Source organism: Panthera tigris, chromosome A1 (assembly GCF_018350195.1).
Source record: "Panthera tigris isolate Pti1 chromosome A1, P.tigris_Pti1_mat1.1, whole genome shotgun sequence".
NCBI classification, from domain to species: Eukaryota; Metazoa; Chordata; class Mammalia; order Carnivora; family Felidae; genus Panthera; species Panthera tigris.
Window position 1 is genome coordinate 156,911,383 of NC_056660.1, and position 26,518 is coordinate 156,937,900.

General features: G+C 37.8%; 1 protein-coding gene across 1 annotated transcript in view; it reads right to left on the bottom strand.

Moving 5' to 3' along the window:
- ELL2 (elongation factor for RNA polymerase II 2) overlaps window positions 1-26,518 on the bottom strand; it is a 70,151-nt gene that overhangs the window by 13,516 nt on the left and 30,117 nt on the right. Inside the window, exons 3-5 of the mRNA XM_042990472.1 lie at window positions 14,668-14,789; window positions 9,738-9,901; window positions 2,912-3,171 (exon numbers count right to left, since the gene is read on the bottom strand). Of these exons, the coding sequence (XP_042846406.1) occupies window positions 2,912-3,171; window positions 9,738-9,901; window positions 14,668-14,789 (546 nt within the window). The remainder of the gene's footprint in view (window positions 1-2,911; window positions 3,172-9,737; window positions 9,902-14,667; window positions 14,790-26,518) is intronic.

Sequence of the window (26,518 nt, forward strand, 5' to 3'; positions counted from 1 at the left end):
TATCAATTCTGATGCCCTTGTCTGTCATTTCCTTGGCTTGCTAAGCTTGCTTCTTGTAGTTGCCAGATCTCCTGAAGAACCACTTATTCAAAGTCCTTGAAATTCCCAAAAACCAATAAATGGAAACGTACAGCAAAATAACCCCCAAATTACTGTTATTAGTCAGCTAGTTTATTCTCAAGTGTAATCTCTTCTTATTGCTTAACTGCAATTCGTACAGTGTCCAGGCCTAGATTCCATCAACAATACAAATGTACAGATTCAGGTGCCAAAGCAAGAGTCATGTTTAAGGCTGGTGGAAAGTTAATCCTCCAGTTATTTCCTACAGAAATTTTTTTTTTTTTAAGTTTATTTATTTTGAGAGAGAGAGAGAAAGTGAGTAGGGAGGGACAGAGAAAAAGGGGGACAGAGGATCCAAAGCAGGCTCTGTGCTGACAGTAGACAGCCTGATGTGGGGCTCAAACTTGCAAACTGCGAGACCATGACCTGAGCTGAAGTCAGACACTCAGCCAACCAACTGAGCCACCCAGGTGTCCCAAAAATGCTCTTTTTAATAAATTGACTTCTTTCTGTGTCTTTTTAAAGTACTATCAAATATACTATGATAGTTTATGGTTTTTTTATAGCTTAACATTAATCTAACATTAATACTGTTATAAAGTAGAAAATGGTAGGCTTAAGATTCAAATTTGCAAATAAGATGACACAAAACCAGATTTCTCAAAGTGGAAAAATACAATGCTTAGCTTTTTCCTATTATCCTCAGGACTACAGACTATCCTCAGGTCCTCATAATGGGACCTTCTCCTGCTTTCCTCCTTCTCCCATTTTGTCTTTTTTGTGCACTCTTCTATATGCTGGAGTGCTTAGGACCTATTGTCTGCCTTGTATTCTTCATTGTCATCATTATTTCATTCAGCCTTAGGGCTTTCTTCTTTGCTTTCTTTCATCTCTACAACAAACATGGGCCTGGAACTCATGACCTTGAGATCAAGAATCCCATGCTCCTCCAACTGAGCCAGCTATAAGGCTTTCAATAGCCAATTGATATACTGCTATCTCCTAATTTATAATTCTACCTCCAATCGTTGTCTCAACACCATGGCCTTATATGTAACTACTAAACATCTATCACTATTGGGTTATGGCTAACAGACATCTCCTGAACAGAAATCCTAGTGCCCCTCCATACACCTGTTCCTTGGCCATCCCTCCCCCTCTCAGTTAATGGTCAGTATCCATTCAGTTGCTCCATTTAGTTGGTCTGGGTTAGAGTGCAGACACTGACATTTTTTAAAAGCTCCCCAGAAGATTATAATGTGCAGTTAAGATTATGCTCTAGATTCTGCCAAATGATTAACATAAAGACACTCATGTCCCATTTGCTGCTGAATTAAGCATACCTACATTTTAATGTACTTATGTCTATACATATAAAGAATCACATAACTACTGACATCAATAATACCCTCTGTGTGAATGAATTGCCTCTGCCACCATTTTACATTTTATCGTATAAACTTAGGAGGTAATTTACAACCTCCCTGGAGATTCAGTCACCAGATATTTTGTGATATGTAGCCTGAACCTCCCTCCTTCCCCCCCACCAAAAAAAAAAATTAAAACACACACACACTCTGACACTCATTCATTCTTTCACCCTGTCTTTTGAGCTCTTAAAACTGCTATGTGACATATGGATTTAAATTAAGTGTTTCCAAAAAGTGCTCAAACAATTTAATAAGATCCTTGAGAATGTCCAAGATACACTGGGGGTTAATTAACCTAGAATTGGAGATTTTGGCTTTATTCTTTCATAATATTTAGTATCATGACTTGAATGTAAGAGAATAGATGAAAAAATGGACTTAGAAGTGTCATTCTTTGAATAATAAATGAAAACCTATAGGTTTATTTTTTTTAATGGTGAAATTTAAGAACTGTGGAAATGTTACTGCTTTAGAAAAAAAATCCTTTGATTTGAACAGTAATCAATATTTATGACCCCAAATCAATATGAAAAATATAGCAAGTTATAGTTTGACAAACTAGTGACATCAACAAAATCTATGACCTACTTTAATACTTAAGCTTGTGATTATAAGGTAATTGATCAAAGGTAATACTTTACATATTCATATCCCTTAATAAAGACAACTGAATCATCTCAGCACACTCAGTGGCAAAAAAAGGTAGAGTAAAAAGCATGCAGGGCAAGACACATTTGAAACTATTTAGTAGGTAAACATATTCTAGCTTATACAAACCAAAGACTGATAAGAATAAACCGTACAACTTCACCTATATAACAATAAAAATTACAGCAGTACTTTAGTGACCCAAGACCAAAATCAGCCAACAAAAACTTCTTACCTTTTTGGGGTGCCCAGGTGGCTCTGTCGGTTAGGCATCTGACTCTTGATTTTGGCTCAGGTCATGATCTCACACTTCATGAGTTCAAGCCCCGCACTGGGCTCTGCGCTGCCAGTGCTGAGTCTACTTGAGATTTTCTCTCTCTCCCTCTCCCTCTCCCCTGCATGTGCCTTCCCTCTCTCTCTCTCTCTCTCTTTCTCTCTCTCAAAAATAAATAAGCTTAAAAAAACTTCTTTTATAATGGAATTTCAGAGCAAAATTTGTTTAACCCAAATGAAGATAATGACTTGAAACTTCATTTTTAAAGCTTTTTTTAAGCTTCTAGCTTATAAGACCTACTATAAATGACCACATTTCAATGAGCTTTTCATTAGGTGTTTAAAACAAGATGGCTTAATATTCAAGAGTTATAATTCATATACCATTGAACAAAATGATCCTGAAATTTCTCTATCTTAAATAATACTAACAACAAGCCTTCTGAAATGAACTTCTCAACAAGAAGGCACACAGAAGGAACTCTCTCCGCGTGTCTCACCTGTTGCAGAATTGCTCCAAGGGAGTTCTTGTCTTTCTGATTGACACCATCTTTCTGCAGTCGAGCCAGGAGCTCCGGTTTCTTGTAAGCCTTCAGTGCCAGTAAGTGAATCACCCTGTCCCTATATGGACGCTGAGAAACACTGCTGCCTCCGTGAGTCTTTCGAATCGTATTTGCAGGATTCATGGGGGTTGACCGTTTCCTCTCAGGCACTGCATCTGAAACAGCTTGAGGCGCTTTCCGAATTTGCACTCTTTTCCCTAAAGTCCAGTGGAAATGACATTGTTACACATTTGTGGGTAAGATTATAATGAGCATCTCAGTTTCCTCAACTCTGATTCAGGTACTTCTTCATTTCTGGAGGGAATTATAGGCCACTTTGTTTCAGTTTTTACATTAAAGAGATATGCAAACAGAAAGCTTTTTGAATAAATGGCCTAAGATTATGGATTTGAAATTGTCTTGATAGAAGCATTTATTGGAATATATGTATATAGAATCATTCTGTCCATTTAGCTACATATGGATATTAATTAGTAACACAAACTGTAGCAAGTGGTTGGGAATTTTAAGGTTGTAGGTAGTTCATGTTAAGTGCAAATAAAGTAATTTCCATGCTTACCCATGCTATTTACTGACCTTATATGTACATATTATATGTCATTTCTTTGGCAGAAATGAATATAACAAATATGAAATGTGAGCAATACCTGTTGTATCTCACTAAGAACACAGTTTTGGCTGAGATGAAAAATTATCTTAATCTCACAGATTCAGGGACCGCAAAGAGGGGAGTCAGACATAATTTGGGGTCAACATTCACAAGGGCAACCACAAGACATACTCCTTTTCAATAGGCCATAACAAATTTTAGGAGTCAAAAGACAACCAAAACCAACAAAAAATCTCAGAGGGCCAGACAAGCAGATACCTGCTCTGCAGGGCTGAAGCTACACAGGTGAATTAGAGGAATGGAAAATGGTAAAAATGAGGCCTTCCCATCATTCCTGCCAGGCGAGTGCCATTTGGTAATTAACCCACTTTCTGCTTAAACTTAACACTGAGAAGTGGCAAATGTTTCCTTCTAGAAAAACAAAACCTGGTAACAATTCCTTGTTGAAGAAAAAATTAGAATTGAACTGCTGTGTAAGACCCTCATTTTATCATTTTTGAGGTGGACTCTTATAGCACCTTTCATACACTCTGAACCTCCAACTCTATGCCATGTGGTTGGGGGGCGGATATTAGTAACATATAATGTAGGACAACTGCATTAGGAACAAGACTAGCAACTAGAAACAGCAGATAAGCAAAAGCAGTCTCTTAAGTGCTGCAGTCTGGGGTGAAAACAGCTTAATGGAGCAAAAGCAGTACTGATAGTAACTCTGTCCATGCAGGGGTCCTGAGGCCTGGCCAGAGGGGCTGTTAGTTTGACACAATCCTATGTAGAATAGAGGAGAAAGGGTGAATGATCTCACTGGCTTTTGTATTTCCCTACTGCCTGGACATAACAAATTGTAAATATCAGATCAAAATATTGCACAACAAGAGAACTCAACATTAAAGGAGCACTACTCAGTGATAAGAAAAGCTATTAAGGTGCAATTAGAGTTTTGGAGATAGATTTAGATCTGGTTTCTGTATTTTTCTTAGAGACAGATCAATGTCAGATGGGCAGGGAGCTAATATTTATCATGAACCAATTATGTGGTGGGGGAGCACTATACTAAGACCTTTACACTCATTAGATCTCACAATACAGTAACCTGATGAAACAGGCATGGTCCCACTCACAGATGAGAAAACTGAGACTTTCAATGGGATAAGCTCAAACGGTAAAGTGCTCACTTAACATGTGGAAGGTTCTGTTATTAATTAGTACCTAAGTTTTCCTACATGTACTTCTTTGTGGGAAAGGCATTATGAACAAATGCCTAATGTCTGCCATTGTTTGATCTTAGGCTGTAAACTCCCTATGGGCAGGGCTGTGGCTGCTTTGTCCACTAGCAGACCTTGATTCAGTATTTGATGACTAGCAAAATGTCAATGTGAATGACAGCAAGAGAGCAAGTAGACAGCAGAGAAGCTGGGATCAATGCGGTCTGTATTTTCCCACACTGCCAGGATGCTAGCATATGAAGACACACTAAAATTTCTAAAACAGCAAACATAAACCTTCCAATCTACCACTTCTTAGTTATAATCGTATTAACAAACACTACTGTTCCTTGAAATTTGAATAGGAATTTGTGGGGAAAAAAATCCAGGGTCACAAAAGTTTAGAAGTGCTATAAATCCCACACTCCTACCCTACCCTTTGTAACCTGTTTAGCTTATACTTCCCCAAACAAAGCTGACTATGGAGCCCTGCCCACCACTCTTCTCTGGGGAGGTGAGTGGACAGAGAATGTTTTTTAGCTGGGCTCACACACACCATGATTGGTCACTTAGAATGAATTCAAGCCAGCAAGGAAGGCAAATAAAAACAAAAAGTGACAGTACTACCAGTGTTTTCCAGGCTGCCCTACCTCCTCTGTATGTCTGACCCACCTTTGATCCTCAGTCTTCCGAAAGCCCCAAAGTCTCCTGAGTTTGCCCCTGCCCCTCCCTGAAGTAAGCATAGGGCAGACAAATAAGGGAGGCTCTCTAAGAGGAGCATGGGTATGATGTTTGACCAAAAATTAGAATCTGGTCTGGGATATGACAGCAGTGGAGTCTCACCTGGGGCCTAATGCTAGGCTGTCACTGGTACATGAATCTCCTACCCCTAGTACTTCACCTTTATCTCATTTTTCCTTTATTTATTTTTTACTTGTTATTTTTTTTAATGTAAACTTTATGCCCAAAATGGGACTTGAACCCAGGACACTGAGATCAAGTGTTCCATGGTCTACTGACTGAGCCAGCCAGATGCCCTGTTTTCCCTTTGAACAGCCACTTGTGGGGTAACCCATTTCTTTTAAATACTAAAAGAACAATAGAGCCACACTAGGCTACTGAGTTTCACACAAAGACTGCCGCCCCATCAATCTGTGTCTATTTAACCAGGAAGGAGTCCTCTAGTTCAAGGTAGGACAGGCTACAGATGAAGAAAACATCAGTACTCTAAGTAGTTACAGAATTGAGATGCTAAAAAGAAAAGCAAGAAAATGTCAGTTCAAAGTGGGCAGAAGAAAGGCTTTATTTCTTTACATTTGCTTCAGAAAAGCTCTTTTAATAAAGCCCATGGGAGAACTTAATTCTCTTCCCAGACCCAACTGCTAATCAATTCCCTAGGCTCCTTATATAAACAGCAGCAGTGGGTCTGATAGAGTTGGGTAATCTGGGACTATATCTGAACTGCTGTTTCATAACAAGGAGTCTACTTCTAACTTCTCCATTTAATATGAGATGGTGAAAGTATTTATCCCTTTGTCTAACGGCTGTGAGTAAACAATCTGAAAGGAAGGTGTTAAAATAGTACATCAGAAGGAGAGCAGGGACTGCGATCCTCTGTAGTTGTTTTTCTGTTCTGTGGAACCTGATCAGAAGCCCTGGCAACACGGACCCAATGCTTTAAAAACACTGGCAGGACCTTGATGACGGGGTGACTGTCATGGTTAAATACATAAGCCAATGCAATGGAAACCATCTCCACATTTGGCATTTATGATCACTTCTTCCAAAGGTTTATTATTCAAATATATATTCGTAATGGTCAAAAATGTTATAATTACAAAGGACTTTCGATGTTATCCAGTTCAAATACCCCTTATCTAATAACTGAGAAAATTAAGGTCCACGGATGTTAAATGATTTGTCGAAGGTCATTCAAACATGTACTACATCATCAAAAATAAGCAAGATGAGGCAGAAGTTGGGAAAATTGGAAAAAGAATCCTAGAAATTAGGTTGATTGGGTTATTTTATACACCTAAATAAGTATTAGCATGTATTACCAATTTACAATTCAATAACATTTCAGAATTTAGGTACAAGTCAGTGAGCAGACTTATTAGTAAAATGGAAGCAGTGATTAGTGATTTTGTTTTTTTTAAACAAAGGGAAAGGATTATGACAACACAACAATGCTCACCACTGATATAAATGTCATGACTAGAAGTGGAAATATTCTGAAGAAATACTAATGATGTTTTCTAGGTTAAAGCCTCTCCTGCTCCTCTCCAGGCAAAATAGATTTTGGTTTTGCTCAGTCTACAAGAGGGTCGCAAAAGCTTATATTTTTGGGTGACTAGGCCAGGTGACCCCTAGGGGCAGTCTTCACCCTCTTACACTGAGCTTGTGGCCCAATTCAGCTGCCAGAGGCCTGGCCTGGCACTGTGCCACCACAGCCCCTCAATGAGACTAGCATTATTCCTATTTGTCCTCCACCCAGGCTGACGCTGTTGAAAGAAGCCTTGTTCTGCAGGTACTTCTAAGGTGGCAGAGGTGAGCTTCTGTTATCATTTTATATGATATATTCAATTATGAACTAAAGGAAATAACACAACGTGTTAAGAGGCCAAACCCGTATTTGATATTTGTTGATTCTAACTATGTAATACGTAAAATGGAGAGGCAATGATAACTTCCCTTATGGGGTGATTTTGAGATCTAGATGAGTAACTACATGTAAAGAGCTAACCAGTGTCTTTGCATAGCAAGTACTCCATAAGTACTGGTACTGTTAGTATTGAAGGGTGAATGACGAGCATTCCAAAGTAATGAATGAGTCAGTTTGGAGGTACTGAAAAAGGCAGGAAGACACAAACTGAGCTGCCTAAAAGAAAGAAACATGGTAAAGGACTAGCAATGAGTAAGATTAAAAGAAAAAGGTCAAAATATACCATAACAAAGAAGAGTAAAAAATTAAAAAGTTTTGAATTCTGAGGTGAGGAAACGGAGGCAGTGCAGAGGAGGCAATAAAAATAATTAAAGAGTTGGGATACAGGCCATCTTAAGAAAAGTTAAAAGGAGCTGGGGTTATTTGACCCAGAGAGTAAAAAGCTGAGGAGGTTAATGACAAGATTTAAGACCAGAGAAGAACACTGTACTGTGCTGGCGGGCCACCGGGGCACCGAGGACAAGCAGAGTGGAGCACGTAGGCTGGCAGATATCACTACAGGGCTCTGTGGGGCAAACATATGTGTGTGCAGAGGGAGGCCAGCTTGTCTGAGAATGGCATGGATGTAATCTGGTTCAAATTTAAGCTTAGATAACCTCAAATTTTATGTAGTCACTCCTGAAAAATGTATGTAAGTTATCTGTAATGCCTATAAGAAACCCTGCAAGTTCTAAAATTCCTTGAAGGGTATGGTTTATGTGATTTTATGTGTTGAAAAGTCTGCTGTGTAACATGCTGTGCAGATAAACTGTATCTGACCCTATCAAAACAAACAAACACACAAACAGAGGGGACACCCAAGGATAATTCTATGGAAAGGTACAATCACTGCTTATTTTGCAGACTTTGGAACAAATCAAGGTAAAGTTTTTCAGCTAGTTCCATTGAGAGGGAAAAAAAAATCATTTTGATGGCTTCAGTCTTCTTTTCCTTTGTCAAACACACCAACTTGTCTCACTGTTTATAAATGGTTGTATTGGACGAGTAGAAAAATATTTCACAGTTTGTACTTAAGTGTGCCAGACTGTGTGTGTTTTTAAAACAATTTAAGATTTAGCCTACTACAGAGAAACTTAATTAAGTTACTTGTGAGCATAAAGAGAAAGAAAGGAAGTTGGAAGTTGTTACCTCACTCAGCGGGAAAGGGAAGGTGAAAAATCTCACTGCTGGTAACTTAGTGGGTTGGGAATGGGCCTCATGGGTACAGATACCTGGGGAATCCATGAATTGTTGTTAAACCAAACTAAATGTATCTAAGCTAAGCACCAAATCCCAAGAGCACTGGCTGTGTTCCAAAGAAATACTTATTAAAGACACCAGTGGAGCTTCTCAAAGCTGAATGTACTGTAGCTGGGTCAGCAATGGGAAAATGCAGAAGTAAAATTAAACCAAACCATGGAAAGATGTTAATTAAAGAATTTGGTTATTCAAGAGACTCTTTTTGTGTGCACTTACATTTCCAAATTAATATTCTTTCATCATTTATGTATGGTGACTTATGTCATTAAACTGACCAAAGCCTCAAAGAGCTCTTCTTCACTCCTGATAATTCTCCCTATTACTGTTAATAGTCACTGTCAATCAACTCTTTAAAATTGTTAGGGTCACTGCTCATAAAGGAGAGATTCATCTTGCTGGTCTGGTCCTACTTCCCTTCATTCTGATGGATATTTGTGTGAGCTGATGATAAAGATGATGGGGCTGGGGCAGACTCTTAATTAATGGATACATGAGGATGAGAATCCATAAACGGCATCACAACTGAGGTACCAAAAAGGCATCACCCTAATGCTTTGCTATAAGCACATTTTATATTTTGCAATAAAAATTCCTTGTGCAAAAGATCCTCTGAAATTCTACCAATGGATTTTACTGTAAAAATAACCCTACAATGCAAAACAAGACCTATACTGTCCATCATTGAAATGACATCACCCAGTGTCAAAGAAAACACAATGGTACCACTATTATAACCTCAAAAGTAACATGGCCAAATCCCAGTATTGTGAAATAATAACAAACAGCTAACAAAGGATTCAGGATTTTCTACCTGTTGAACTTACTATCAGTGTAAAGAGAAGAGATGATTTTTGACCATGTTATTTAAAATGTTCTAGAAACGAATTCTATATTAAAATTAAATTAATATTACCAGTATTTACCTACAGTGGTCTTGAATTATTCCAATAATTCAATGAGAAGGAGAACGATATCTATACAAACCTACATATGGTCCACCGGGTTTGATAACTTTTGTGCTTCGGTTGCGGGATTCCTCCTCTGCCTGGGTCATTCTTTCTCGTGTCATCTGATACGAGTCATTCGTTGCACACACTGTAATTTTATCTTGTATGAATCCCAGGCAATTGAGCTGGGAGGCTCCAGAGCTGTCAAGTAAGACAGTGGCTTTGTTAGAGACATCCCTCATTTTGCACACTAAAAGCAAGTGAGAGCTGTATAACCCTAAAATCAGCAGCCCAAATAATAGCTTTGCAATCTGGAAATAACTAATATTAATAACTTAAGATGTTGAAATTTAAAATATTTAAATTTCTCTCCTTCATTTCATATCACTTTTTTTTCATAATCTGAATAGAACAGGTAAAATGAACTCTCAGATACCAAATCTGTAAAATTCTGAAAAAAACATTAGTATTTATGTTAAAGACCAGAGTCTCAATGAGCACTGTAGTTCTGTCATTTTTAAAAAAAATTATCTACCACTGATACGAAAAATGTTTAGTTTACCCCTATAGAAACCATAATATGCATGCTTTAGAACTAACTAGAAGACACAGACCTACTGTAATGCTTTTTATTTTCAGTAAGATAATTAATTTTAAGACCAAAATATTGTTCAACACTGGGATTTCTTATTAGCCCAAAGATCCTAAACATTTGTATCCTTCATATTTACCATTTTGTTAAATCTCTATAGAAGATGACTTATTTGTATGGCAAATATTGAAGAACATTCTGGACAAGAGGCTTTTGCAAATATTTTTTTGAAAACTTTTATTTAAAAAATCACGCATATTAACACTGGCCTAGAAGATGGCTCTGTTTCAAAGTATTATGGCAAAATTAGGGGATCATGGTAACAGTTATACTGGTATTTTAAAAAGAAATTGCTATGGCCTTAAAACAGACTGGAATATAGAAGTAATAAAAATGTCACTATAGCTCTGATAGTCTATTTCCAAACTTACTTGGAAGCAGATTTGTTATGATGTCAAGAAATAGGATTAATAAAATTTTTATAAATTGCGAGTAACTGTACAAATGTTATTTAAAAAAACAAAACAAAACAGTTCCTTCATCTCATAAATATTTTTTAGGCAGGGACTGCATGCCAGGCAATGTGTAAGGGACAGAAAGAGACAGCGACTAAGACAGATGTGGTCCCTCCTTCAAGGAGCTCTCTAATGAGTGACAAGGATGAGCACACTAGAAATTATGACACAGTGTGATAGATGCCGGGACGGGGGCGGGGTGGGGGGAGAGACAGGGAATCCCAGGAAGGTACTTCATCAGGATTGTGGGCAAGGTGGAGGCTTTCAAAAGGAAGTGATGCCTTTAGAAAGGAGGGGAGGGGGCAGGGAGGACAGAAGTTTTCTGGGAGTATAACCAACCTGTGCAGGCCCAGGGGGAAGTGTGGAGAAAGTTTTCAGTTTGGCCAAAGGGAGTTGGAAAGGACAATTAGAGATGAGTCTGAAGAGGGCATGAGAAGTACGTCATATAGGGCTTTGGAGGTCATGGCATAGATTTTGGATTTTATTCCAAGAAAACCAGAGGCTGAAAACAGGGGAGAGAAAATATCTCATTTTGGACTGTAAAAAGATCAATCTGGATGAAGAACAGATTGGGAGGTAGGGGGCACAAAAGTGAATGCAGGAGACCAGTTAGAAGTCTACTGAAGGATTACTGGCAAGCAGTGAGAACTTGAACCAGTGTAGGGCAGTGTGAATGCAGAACAGTAAAGATAGTCCAGACAGTGACGAGAGGCAGAATTGACAGGATTTGATAAGTGATTAGCCACAGGTAGAGACAGAAGTTAAAGATCATACCTAGGCTACTAGGTGTGTGGAGCTGCTATTTATTGAGGCACTGGGGTAGAGCTACAAGAGAGAATATGAGTTCAGTGTTGGACATGATGACTTTGAAGAAATAAGGCGAGGTCTCAGGAGGGAACCAACTGTGAAGAACACTAACATTTAAAATAATCAAGAGGAAGACGAAAAGATGACCACAGGAGGCTGAAAAAGTATAACTGAAGAGGTAGAGGGAAACTCTAAGAACAGTGTGTCATGGAAGCCATTGGAATAGCATGTTTCAAGAACCAGAGTGGTCTACAGTGTAACATGCTGGCAATGAGTCTAGAACAATAGGAACCAATAAGCATCCAATAGATTCTTCTCCGGTGGTCAAGGCCCTGTTGGGGGGTGCATGTTTCCACTGAATGGTGTGGAATGAAGCCAGATTTCAGGTACACAGTGAGTGGGAGGGTGGTTGTTTTTGCTCTTATTTTCTTTTTTATGAGAAAGACTTGCACATGTCTGAATGCTGAAAGACCAGTGAAGGGAAGGGAAGGAGGGAGGAAGGTTTAACTCTCAGAGAAAGTGGGAAGAAGAAGAATAAGTGAGAAGAAAAACTACAGTATGAAGATCTGGTGACAGGAAGTTTGGATTTCAACATCTCCCACCAAATTATTTAAGTAATTTACACAGTGAGAATAAGCTGAACCTACTGCCAATCATGATGAAGTTACAGCTTATACCAAGTAAGAACCAGATCATTACATGAAAACACAGTAGAGCTAAACCCTGCAGGCAAGAAGGGGTACTCTCTTGTAGAACTGTCCACTCATCCCTTTTCAACTGAGCTACCTTAAAAGTTTAAATACTTTGACATATGCATGTAAACATTCCTAGAGTCTTTCTCTAGCCTAGCTCACTGTTTCCTGTAATAGAGTGTGTATTACTGTTCAAGAGGCCTGTGAATGGAGAGATTTAAGGAATTTTTTAAAGGTTATTTTGAATTTTAGATATGATTAAAGTGAGGTTCAAGGAGATGTAAAAACAAAGAAAGGAGATTAGTTAGTATCTATTTTGTGAACATCTACTTATAGCATTTAGTTTGAGCTCAGCCAGCATAGTAAGACTAGAAAAGGGGTATAAGGAAGCCTCTGCGCTGAAGGAGGCTGCACAACTACAAGAGAGACAAGATTCATGGGAAAAATAAAAATTCAATTCAACAGAAAAGGTGGAACAAAATTATAAAAAAGTTTGCTTGCCAGGGTGAGAACTGAAATCTTCAGTGCTTTTGTTTTCATAGTGGCAAATTTCAATTTATACCCATACAAGACCATTTTATAAAGCACCTTAAACGCTTTCATAGTTGGATCATACTTTATAAAACACATTTGGATCATACTAATGTATTTGACCCAATTTTCTCACAATAACTGTTTCATTTCTCTTGCTGCATCATGTAAGTGATGTAAGTGACTTTAACTCAATTCTCCAAACAAGCAAGGTAGAAATAAATACACAGGGTATTTATGATCTGAGGGAGAAACCATATTACCTATGATGCTATCACTGGTTTTGAAGGGGGACTGTTGCTCAGAATTCCTAATGGGACATTTAGCTGAATTTGAGGTCAAAGTGTTCTTACTATAATAAAATTCTCTAAAGACAAGCATAATAGGTGATATCACCACCATTAGAAATCAGTGCGCCTTATGGTATGTAAAGGACACTGGACCAGGAGAACCCAGTTCTCATTCAGCCTTGTCATCAACTAACCACCTGTCTAACTGTAAAATCGTCATCTGTGGAATGAAGGGGCTGAACTATACAATCACTCAGGGCCCTCATACTTGATGCTTTGGTCATCTTTTACAATGCTGTCCTATAGCACTTTCTGCAACGTTGACAATGTTCTGTATCTGTACTGTCTACTATGATAGCCACGAGCCATGTGGCTATTGAGTTATAATATGTGGTAAATGTGAGGAAAGAACTAAAATGTCGATTTTATTTCATTTTTATAAATTGAAATGTAAATAGCTACATACAGCCAGTAGCTATCACAGTGGACAGTAAAGAAAGATCTAGATAATTTGTAACATATACAATTTATACCAAAGAATATATGTTTGAGGTGGGCAACTTTTATATAGCAAAATTAACATATACTCAGGGAAAATAGCATATTAAGATAGAATAGAAAGTTATTTAGTACCCTAAATGGGAAGAGAAATTTAGAACTCTTTCAGTGAAATGTCTTATTTTGTATCTCTGACTCCCATGCTCCCCTGGAACACAGCTTTCTTTTCCTCTCTCCCACGCACAGCAAGCGCTTACACAGTTTCAAGTACTGCACAGAGGAGAGATAGGCATGGATGATGTCCTGGGGCACTTTGGGCCAATTTCAATGTTCTCGGGATGTTGCGGGTTCTAAGGCCGTCTTTATCCATGGGCAGAACAAACTCCCCCTCCTCAAGGGGCACATTCTTTAATCAGAAACAACCATAGCAAAGAAGAGTCAAACAAGTAGCTTATTGTTTACAGAAGACCTGAGTAGATAAGGGTTCCATGGTACCCTGGGATATATATGGGTATATATTCTTGTCTTCCTCCCTGCCCCCCCCCCTTTTTTAATTAGAAGTGACTGCTATCCTGGGGTTAATTTCTAGTTTCCATTATGTTGCAGCATAAAAAAGTTTGAAAATCTATCTTAAAACAAGGCTTGTGCAGGCAAGAAAGAAAGGGATATGTATTTATTTTTTCCCCCCTCCTTTACCCTTGAATATTACTATAAGCCACTCTTAAATACAGTGAATACAAACTTTAAAAAAATGCTTAAACTTGTTTTGAATTAAAAAAGTTTTATAGATAAAAAATCTATACCTTAAAAAATCCCTGAGAGCAAGAATCTTAAAATTTTTATAACTGTATCCACAGTGACAAATGTAATTTGTAGCACATAGGTGCTCAATATTTCTTAATAAATGAGCTCTGTAATTCAATTCAATAAACATTTATGGAATGGCTATTATAGATTTTATTGTTTAATTAAAAAAAAAAAAAAAAACAAACCTCTCAAAGAAAAAGTATTCTCCCTTCAGCATACCTTGACATGTACTTACCTGGAAAATGTTTGCTGGATGCAGTCAAAACTGCCCTGAGGGTTGTCCTTACCCACATTTGACAAATAGAAGTTAAAGGTATGCACTTCATTGGGGGGGTCATTTTTAGGGATTTTGACAAGCTAAAGTGAGGGAAAAAGAGAAACACCTCAAATTACAAATTTGACATACCATTATCTGATGACTGACTTAACTGTTTTTCAAGTGACATCCATTTTATAGGCAAGCCCTCTTGAGCATTTAAATTCATAGCATTTAAATCACCAAATCATTGAAGGAATCTAGCAAGTATGCCTGTAACTCACCACACTCTTATTTCCATTTTTCTACCCTTAAGTATCAGTAATCACTTCTGCTCAATAGTTTAAGAGGAACCATCTTCATTTCAAACTAGCAAATGATTACAGTTCACAAGAAAGAGTTATTAGTGAATTTGCTAAAAAGCTCTTCCTCTTTTGTGCTACAGGTTCTGTCTGGCTGGCATGCCTCCTTGCTGAATATCTTCTAGATATTTAAATAGTCTCTGAGACAAAATCTATATTTCACTCTTGACCCTCTTATTATATGCACATTTAACTTTAATTCTTGCTTGAGTAATATTTTTGAAGAATAACTAGCAGTGTAAGATGAATGCCATAATTACATTCACACCAAAATGCAGATGGACGTTTCTCCTTGCCCTAAGGTTCTCTTACTCATCCTCCTGTTTACTGAACAGGGTTGGCAGCCTGGAGAGATGCTTCTGTAGGGCACTCCAAAGCTGAGCCCCACACAACACTGTGGAAAAGGCAAATGTTTTTATGCTCTTACTCAAGGTCTAATTTCTCTATTAGACGGGAAGCCCAATTAAGTGAAGGGATGGGGTTGCTCTAGATCAGTGCACCCCTGTATTAGGCACATCATCCTGGTACATGGTAGGACCTCAATAATCATCTGTGAACAAATGAACTGAAAACTTCTTTCAAATGCTCCACCCTTTCCAGCTCCTAAGACCTTTCTTACCTTGGTTTTGCAGGGGCTACCATGGTGTTAAGTGATAATTATAAAAAGGATTCATTGGTAAGAATGAGTAAAATATGACTTCTTGTTTTCCAGCCCCCAAATACACAGGGTTGTAGCAATTTAGTAGAAAAGTCGGGGGCGGGGGGAGGAGGAAATACTTTTCAATTCTCATTCTTTTCCCCCAAATTTCCATTATAGTAGATTAAGACTCAGAACTGGCTGCCAGAGAGATAGATAGAGGAGAGAATATTCATGAATGTGCTAGAAAGATAAACACGTATAACTTCTGCTTGGCTCTGGAGGACACTGACACTGCAGGCAACTCTGACTTCCTCGTTCTAAAAGACTGATAACTTTTGACCGACAGAAAAGAACCTGGAGGTAACAATTCCAACCCCCATGCTACCAAAAAAAAAAAAAAAAAAGTAAAGAAAGGTAAAAAGGGAGATAATTTGTAGTGTCTAGTGCATAGTAGATATGCAATAAATGTTTGTTGAAGGAATGAATGAATGGCAATAAATAAGTCAAAGAAGGGGTGCCTGGGTGGCTCAGTTGGTTGAACATCTGACTTTGGTTCAGGTCATGATCTCATGGTTCTTGGGTTCGAGCCCCAGGTGCTGACAGCTCAGAGCCTAGAGCCTGTTTCGGATTCTGTGTCTCCCTCACTCTGCCCTCCCCAGCTCACACTTGGTCTCTCTCTCTCTTTCAAAAATAAATAAACATTAAAAAAAAAAAAAGTCAAAGAAAAACATCTTGACAGATGGGGATTCAGAATACTATGTAAAGTCTGAGAGGCCAAATTTTACCAAAGATATTGAGTACTACATAATAGTACTCCATAGAGCCTCCATCATCCATGAATTTAAACTATCTTTGACTCCTTATTATAAATTAGTTCCAGTTGCTAGGGTAAACAGCTTCTACATTTATTATCTACTCTATAAATTATACCTTTTTGGGTCCCTAAAGTTACTTTTATTTCTCAAAATTTCCCCTAGTTCTAAAATGTTGGAACCTGGTGAGCAAGTCTTAAATCTACCCTGTAACTACTTATCAGGCTGTCTTATTGGGTATGCAAACTGAATGCTTAGCTGGTACACATACACTGGTGAAATAAAATGCAATGTTTTACTTCTTAATCCTATAGAGGTGTGGGAGAGCAGGAGCCAATGGAAAGCTGTGTGAGACACAAGGGAACAAAAAGTCTGTCCTCAGGCTAGTGTAACAGTGCTCACTGATGTCTGTCTGCTTTTATTTTTTGAGGAACTGCAGGGCTGTTCTCTGCTGGGATAGAGAAGGAATGTGCGCTGTAGCTAAAGCCTCCTTAAAGGCCTAGGAGAGAAGGGAGACAGGTAAAGAAGGTGTGAACACTTGAATGGAATGCCTTCTCCAGCTGTTAATTCACTTAACTTCCATTCCCCTTCCCTGTTAACCCTCACAGAGATGTGCAGAACCTGGCTGGGGACACTGTCAAAGTGGCCGCAGGCTCATCTCAAGGCCAGGCTGTGGTTTCGCTTTAGGTCTAAGGTCTTCGTTCCTGTGCAGCTCAGGTCTAGAAATGCAGGAGTACTTCACCCAGCAAAGTATGGAAGTTTGTCCCTTTGGGGAGATTCTAAATTGCACAGTTTTTTCTATTTCTCAAGAGTGACTAGACTTTTTACTCAAATTCTACAAATGTTCAGTATTCTTCCACTAAAAACGTTTTACCTTAAGGGAGTCCTTAAGCTCAGACACCTATGAAACACAGCATTTTAGGAAAGCCCTTAACAAACCTTTATATTACTTAAATGTAGGGTTTTCCTTTCTCATCCTCTAAACCACAATTCTTCTTAAGTAACACTTAACACTTTTTAAGGTAAAAAATGATCTATATATTAAACATTTTTTTTTAACACACACAGTGTCTTCTGTAAATCTGGAAGGTTCAATAACAAAAAAAAATATCTCATATGGATCAATTACTGTTGTACACCCCTCAAAATATTAGGGTCTGGCTTGATGGTGGGCACAGAAGGCTTTCATATTCTCTTTCTTTAAAAGTTTCTTGAATAGATAAAAAAACCTATAGTCATTTAAAAAATATAAACAGAATAGGAAAGAATCAGATTAAAAAGAAAAGCATACACAACCCATGCTATACATCCACTGAAGATTTTGGAAGCGTGTATTACGCATATATCAGAACAGTTGCTCCCAACAAGGGGAAATTTTGCCCCCTGGAAACATCTGGTCTGGGTTGGTGCTACTGGTACCTCCTAGAGGGGAGCAACATTGTCTGACACCCTACAGTGGACAGGATAGCCCCTACAACAAAGAATTACCCAGTCTAAAATGTCAGTATGGCTAAAGGTGAGAAATTATGGATTAGAATTCTCAGTGACTTTTGATTAATGAAGTAGAAGGAAAAATAGTATCTTAATAAAATTTCCTAATCAAATGGTGGGGGCCATTTTAACTTATTTGAAACACTATTTTTTAAAAATTCTGATCAGAAGACAATGAAAGGCAAATAAGTGCACCTGAGCCATATTTAAAGTATATTTAGTTAGAGAATGAAGATTTAAGTACCTACTGCAAATTAATTTCTGCAACTTCTTCTAAACATCATGAAGTCAAGCATGCCAAATAAACAAATCTTTTTAAAAAATATTTATTTAGAAAGAGAGCATGCGTGCGTGTGCACACATACACACACACATGCGCGAGTGGGGAAGGGGCAGAGAAAGAAAGAATCTCAAGCAGGGTCCATGCTCACAGCGCGGAGCATGATGCGGGGCTCGAACCCATGACCCTGGGACCATGACCTAAACTAAAATCAAGAGTCAGACGCCCAAATGACTGAGCTACCCAGGCACCCCAGATTAGCAAAAGTCCTAATGGGAGTTATTAAAACAAACAAACAAACAAACAAACAAACAAAAAAAGTACTTTTGGAATGCCTACTTTATTATTTTATTCAATGTTTATTTTTGAAAGAGTGCAAGCAGGGGAGAGGTGGAGAGAAAAAGAGGGACAGAAAATCTGAAGTAGGCTCTACACTGACAGCAGACAGCTTGATGTGCGGCTTGAACTCAGGAATCATGAGATCACGACCTGAGCCAAAGTTGGACACTCAACTGACTGAGTGACCCAGGCACCCCTGGAATGCCTACTTTAGGTATCAGTAAAAAAAAAAAAAAAAAAGTTCTTACAAAGAGATAATAATTTACTAAGAACCCTCAAAATGTGAAAGGATAGCTTTGGAATAAAGAAAATGAATCTCTGTAGTGATGGTCTCTGACAATTCTGTTCCCCTAGTAAGTTCCAAAACCTTCGATGGCAATCAGTAATGCTTAGAAAAGACTGGTATAGTTTTCAACTTTGTTTCAGAAAAACAAAACAAAGACTTATCTGGAGAGTGTTTGTAGTCCTTACCATTCCTCCTTATTCATACATATATCACACATGTAGATAACATTCTCAGGCTGCTAATTACCAGAGACAAGCAAGCTTTAGCATCAGTTCTTTGTAAGAAAGGGAGCATGATGGAGAATGACAGAGATTCAACAATCTCTCCTAACCACTATTCCACTCTGTGGGTGTGTTTCTAAGTGAGCACTGTGCAGATGGGGGCAGGGGCAGGTCTCTGGGCAAATCACATTCACTTTGGGACTGGGCTACCATCATAGGAAAAGAAATACTGATATCTGACTTAGAAACAATCTTGGAAGAACATCCCATCGTGTGATAGGAACTTCTCAGTTTTAATTATAGTATTTTAAGCTTTTCCTACAGGTCAGTGAGAATGCCATCATATTTAGGGACACATTGGGTCTATGTGAAATTTTTAGCTAAATGCCTTAAGAATGAAATACTACTTAATAAGTATCAAAGACTATGATTATAAACAGTTACTTATTCAAGATGAAGAATATAAAAATATACCATCATTTTCTGGGCAATTGGAAAAGTAGATTCTAATTTTCATTCCAAAAATGAGGGGCTGAAAATCAAAGGCTTGGGACCACAGTCCACAGCCCTCCTTCCAAACTCCCGTCTGTCTCTGATAAAAAGCTACACAGAAAGTTTCAGGAAACTTTCAGACATTTATAATTTACATAAACACTGTATACCAAGATGTATAAGTCAAAACTTCTAATTATTCTGAGATACAAGCTCAGGCATATAGCAATGGAATACTGTCTAGAAGGTCATTTCAACATCAAGTCACAGACCTCCTATTTACATAAAGACTACAACAACAGTAGCACAATCTGCACACTGCTGCAAATTACTCATACAGACATGCTAACATCTGCTTAAAAGCCATTGATACCTTTACTGCAGAGGTTTCTTACCCTTAAATCAAACACTATCTACTTGATACTGGACTGAGGTACATGCCAGATTAAAAATGGGACCATCAAGGGTTTTTGTTGTTGTTGTTGTTGTTTGTTTGTTTGGGTTTTTTTTGGTATTCATTTAAAATGAATGCTTTGTTCTTTTGTGGGTATTAAAAAATGATTAAACTTACAGACTTTTTGAATTTTCATATCCAACCTTTTCTGCTAAAGTGATCAGAAAAGCTTGGTAAGATGCTCATGAGCCAGCAGTAACACACTTGGATTTGACAGCTCTTGGTCCTTAAAGGAAACCTATAGTTCTGGCAGGGCTTTGAAATAAGTTAGTTGAATTTCTTCATTTTAGAGATTAGGAAAACAGAGACGCTCAGTGATTACTCAAGATTATGACTATTTAAAATTGTAACCCTTGTACTCCTGACCCCCTGATCCTGCTCCATGTTTGCCTAAAACACTTGGTGACTGTACTGCTTACAGATTATGTTTGTCTTTCTCCCCGACCAGAAAATAATCCTTGGAAGGACAGAGCCTTCTGGTTTTTTTCCCTGAATATATCACCAACATCTCAAACAGTGACTACTACAAAGTAGTCGCTCCATACATGTTTGTTGAATGAATGAAAATGCTGATTAATGTGTGAGCCAGGACTAGAACTGAAGTATCTGCTTTCTTTTCACCAATATTTCCAAAGTAGGCTGAAAAATTTCCTTACAAGAAAAAGGAGTTATATCCTGAAATAAATTTGGGAAATGCCAGGTTAAATAAAATGACTTTCTTTGTTGTAGGTCCTTTCACACTGAATAATACTTTTCCATTTGTAGAATCAACCTCCTCCATTTCTATAGTATCTCAGGGGAATGAATAGCTTATATTACTGTTACATTACTAGTACATCTATTACTTTACTATATATAAACTAATATGTTTTAGCTTGGATTAAAAAAATGCTACAAATATTTAAACATTAGAATTCTCTATTCTCAAACCCTCTTAACGATTCTGTGATTTCCTAAAAATCTAGAAAATTCAGTTTAGTTAGAGAAATGTATTTGCATGTACTGTTCCAGAGTTTGGGGGCAGAATGAATAATCTAGAATCAGAACAGAAAATAGAAACCTCAACCTGAAAGCCACAAGTCTTATTTTTCAAGCTAGAGCAGCAGTTATGACTTGAGGCCTAACATTATGGGTTTAGGGAAGGAAAAAAAGCCTGTCAGATCAGCCCAGATGTGCAAACCAATGCCGGGGTGGATGTGGGGGAGCAGAGATGGAAGGGTATCTTTCACCATCAATTGAAAAAGTTAAGTATTAGGGAAATCAGTAAGAACTAAATATTCCTACTGACACGGAAGAGCAGGAGTTGAAGAGGATCCCACACGTACTAGATACATCTGAAATTTCCACATGATAGATACTGTACTCAGGATAGTAGTGAAATATGCTAACTTTAGCACAAAGAGAAATATTGGTAGTTATCCAAAAAAATTTACACCAGGTAGCAATTAATATGAATAATTTAGGACAAAATAAATCCATTTATTTCCTGCATTCTTCCTCTTTATCAAGAAGTTATTATGGAAAAAAGTAAAGTGGAATAGTTTTCCCTATTATTCTTCATATAGCTCCTTTAGATCCAGTATTAGAATTTCTTATAAAGTTCTCGATGAAAGGGTAGAGTAGGCCAATACTGAACTTCCTTGTTTCTGTTACTTCTGTGGGATATAGTCTTATTAGAAAAATCGTTTCTGAGAATTGCATTCTCATCTCTAATGTATTCTTTTAAATTTATAGCCATCATGGGAAAGCATCACTGATAGCAACATTTCAAAACTAATTTTAACTGGTTACAAGATGATGGTGGTTTGGATCAGGAGATGGGGAGGCGTGGAGGTATTCAGGATACGTTTTGCAGGTAGGTGAAACAGGATTCCTACAGCTATTGAGTGCGAGGAATGAAAACAAGAGAGAAATCAAGGATGACACCAAGGTGTTTTCCCCTGGAAGAATAGCGTTGATTATGAGTGTGCATGTTGTCTGTGTATGTGTGTATATGTATATATAAATGTACACACACACACACACACACACACACACACATACATACAGTATCTTGGATATGATGATGAGTACCCTTAATATAACTGAATTCATACTAGTTAAGTACACTAAAATACAATTAACCACCAGTAAAAAGAGGCTTCAAAGTGAGTTTTGCTATGACTCATTTTGTAGCTTCATGGTTAGAAGAGACCAGGTGGCTGGGTATAGTAGACTGGTACCTGGTTATTTCCAGGAAAAAAAGGGGGGGGGGGATGACAGTTATTGGCAGGGGAAAGACACAAACAGCAGGTACTAGAGTTACTGTATCAAAGAAAAGGTATACAGACTATGGAGCATAACAGAATAGAAATTTGGATTAAAAAATGACTACAAAATTGAGCAAATGCCAAAGCTTTTAGAAGGAAAGTGAGAGAACCACTGGGAGAATCTGAGAAGTTTTTTCAAACTTCATGGCTGGGCTAATCCACAAGTCTGTCTTTAGCAACAAAAATTAAAATGTCCCACTGAGTTCCATAACTCTTATCATGAAACTGTTGTTCACTTTATTTCCTTTCTAAAATTTATATTCTACAGAATCAAAGTGTATATAGAATTCTCACTCTATCCCTAAATCTGTCCACTCTCCCATGCTGTTTATCTCCCAGTTAAAAAACCACCATTTATATAGTTACTGCGGTTATTGGCATCCTAGGGAGTCAACTGACTCTTCTGTCACACCACCCCACACCCCTCAATATCCAGATAATCACACATCATACTGCTTTCACTTCCTAAATGATCTCTCAAATATATGTCCTCATCTCCTTCCTCTGCTTTGGCTCAATATCACCTTTTACTTGAACTTGTCTTTCAGCATCTATTTTTGTCTGTTTTTGTCTTGTCTTTAACCATTTGGCTGCCAAAACTACCTTCATAAAATGCCAATCTGACCATGTCATTTCCAAACATTTATTTCTTCATGAGTCTCTGTTACTATTTATCTACCACCCAGTCTGAGCTCCTTAATAGGATATATGAGGTTCCTCCCAATAGACCTAGCCCTCACTCTCCACTTGTGTATGATATACCCACTTCTTGCCTAGGCTTGTGCTAAGATTCAGCTCAGGAGCTCTTCTCTCAGGGAACCTTTCCTTTCCCAGTGAGGTTAGTTTAAAACTCTTTTTCTGGGTCCCCATAACCCCTTGGGTGCACCTTTAGTGCTGCCTTTACTACACTGCATGCATAAGTATTTGTTTATATGTCTTCTTCCCCACCAGTTAGTCGGGGGCAAAGACCATGGTCTTACTTTCATATGTATCTGGAACACAACAGATACCTAATAAATATTTTTGGATTTTTTTTTTTTTTTTTTTAAGAAACTTGGGAGTAGATTACATTCATCCAGATGAAGCCTTATGCCAGGGATACTAAAAAACTAGAGACGTATCTGAAATAGATCACTTAAGAGTCTGTGGAAAACCAGAGGTCCCCAGAGCAGGCAAAAACAAATAACAAAATGAAAGGCGGAGGAAAAAAAAAAAAAAAAAAAGTCCCACACAGCTGTGTGCTGTGTGGTACAAACGTCAGGATGAGAAAATTTCTGACCTGTCTTGGTCTATGTTTAGCCCTGAAACCCAGACCAAGTGGTTGCCTGGGTTTGTGGAACTTAAATTTACAATATACATTTCTTTTTTAAAAGTATTTTCATCTTTATTAAAATACTCACAGAATACTCTGCCCTCACTGAATTCCATTTGAAAATATGAGTGTTTTTAAGACCATTTTGCATTTCAAAGGACTTAGGGAGACTACACTAAATAATTCTAAGTTTAGTAATTCTCTTGGTCAAGTAGAAAGCAGAATTTTAATTAAAAAAATGATTTGTTTCTTGGAAACAAAGCCCAAACTTGAATTCTACAGGGGAAAAAAAAAAAATCCTAAATAAAAATGTCAGTTTCCAAATTCACTGCCAATCTTCTCTCCTTCTTGCTCTCCTGGAGTCTTGAGGAAAGCACTCTTTGCATATGCCAGGAGGAACTGCTGCTGAGTGGAAGTTAAGAATAGAATTCATGCATGGCCATCAGCAACAGTTGTGTAAATTTGGGGGAGAGACTGGTACCTGACAGATGTGAATCCTCAAGATTAACATAAATTGCTAAAAGTGGCCTAGGCCCTAGATTTTGCAAAACACATGGTATTATCCCAAACCAGTCAAAGTTACAATGAAAACTCATTAAATTCAATAACATAAACAGTATCAAAGTCTGAGGAATATTTTCATATAGATTTGGAAGTATATTCAATTCTTAAATCTGTTTTTCAACACCAACAGTAATCACACTTTTTTTTTTTTTTTTAAAGCTACCAAATGCTTTTTCAAAATAAATCTTACAGAGAAATCTACCATGTATTACAAAGAGAGTCAGCACTGCTCTGGTAGAGGAAAGGGATGACAAGGGACTGGGACTGCTGAGGCAGCCACTGTGGTGACATCACAGAACCCCCAGGCTCTGGGGGACCGAAGACACAACATCAAGGCTCTAAGCTAAGGAAAAAGAAACAGCAAAAAAGATGCACAATAGTTGGGGGCTATAATTTTATTAATTACATTTTAGTCACATCTTAAATGACACTTAGAAAAGAGTATACACAAAATATGAACTTTTATGTGCCATATTTTGATGAGAATTAGTGCCAAATATTTGAAGGATACCAAAGATAAAAATCAGTGTTCTGCTGCCTTGTTCTCTTTTTTCCTTTTTAAAATGCTTTCTTTGGGGCCTGGGTGGCTCAGCTGGTTAAGCATCTGACTTCAGCTCAGGTCATGATCTCCCAGTTCATGAGTTCAAGCCCCACGCTGGGCTCTGCACTGGCAGTGCAGAGCCTGCTTGGGATTTTCTCTCTCCCTCTCTCTCTGCCCCTGTCCTGCTCTCTTCTCTCTCTCTCAAATAAACTAAACTAAACTAAAATAAAATGCTTTCTTTATTATTGGATCCCTTTGTATTTCCAGTTCTAAGCTGGGTCTTCCTCAATGGCTTAAGAAGAGAAGAGTGAGTTTGCACTGCTCTCTTTTCCTCTGTATGTATGTATCTTTTACATACAGAATAAAAGAAAAGAGAGCAGTGCAAACTGGCCATATCTAGCATGCGATATATTCTGGAGCAGACTGCTCAGTTTCCAACGTGGGCCCGGATTCTACCATCTGTGTTACTTTGAGTAAATAACTTAGCCTTATTCATCCCTTGTTTCCTCATCAGTAAAGTGTGGATAATGATATTATTCACCTAATAGGACTGTCGTGAAATCTAAAGAAATAGCCCTCCTCAAGGTGCTTGGCACAATGTCCAGTATGTGCCTCAAAATGTTTGCTCTGGTGATATAAAGACACTATTGGGGAGCTCCCGCTCTGATTTTCGCTTGTTTGATTCAAACACATATGTAATGATGTGTTTGATTTTTAAAGTAATGTTCAAATGGCAAAGGACCAATGATAAGTGTCCTATGGATAATCAAATATTCTGAATCCTCAGTATTTACAAAAGTAAGGGATTAGAAACCTTCAAGGTCAAACTTTAGTGTTAGCTTAAATAGAAGTCAAGGAAACTATCTGGGAAAACAACAAAAAGACTAGCAAAATTTCTAAATATTTCAAACTCAAAGTACAGAGATATTAGGTACAAGAATGAATAGGCCACAAAAAGGTGTCCATGAAAGGCTGAAAAATTACAGATACCTGGTGCTAATCTAGAAGGGGAGCAAACACTTTTCCCAAGTGCCCTACCTATAAAAAAATATGCTGCCTTCAGAGCCCTAGATAGCAGCTACAGCACAACAAAGAAACAAAGAAAACAGAATTAAGAGTTCTCATGAGGACCAAAACTTTGTGACTTTAAAGCATTCAATCTTCATAAATGCAAACAATATTTTAAAGTTTGTAGGGATTTTTAGTGTCAAAGCTACTGGTAGTCCTAAAGATGAATAAAGCCTATATAGTATTTTAATTTTTATGGATGTCTTTTCAAACAAGTACCCTGAAAATACATTGCTGAGATAGGGTCTATTTCATAAAATTTATTTCTGTTCAGTTTTCATATGTCAATTTCACATGCTAATTTTCTTCAGGACTATAAAGGAAATAAAATGATTTGGTTTAATGGGTATAAAGCTATTGATATATACAGTGCATCAAGAGCTAAGCTGAATTAGAAACTGCAGTTCTAATCTCTATGACACTTAGCAGGTCTGATGTAAATAAGAGAACATTTCAAATCTCTTAGATCAACTCTAGTGTGGTTGTAAGAAATGCATGACTAAAAAGATTCATTTTTAAGGATGGTGTGCTTGAGCTACTGGCAAAGCCCTCAAATCTTTGCCTTCAAATAAAGGAATATATGTTGTCAAAGAAAGGGCAAAGATTTACATATAGACAGCTAATTACTGTACTTAGATAATTCGTAGCACAAAAGTGTT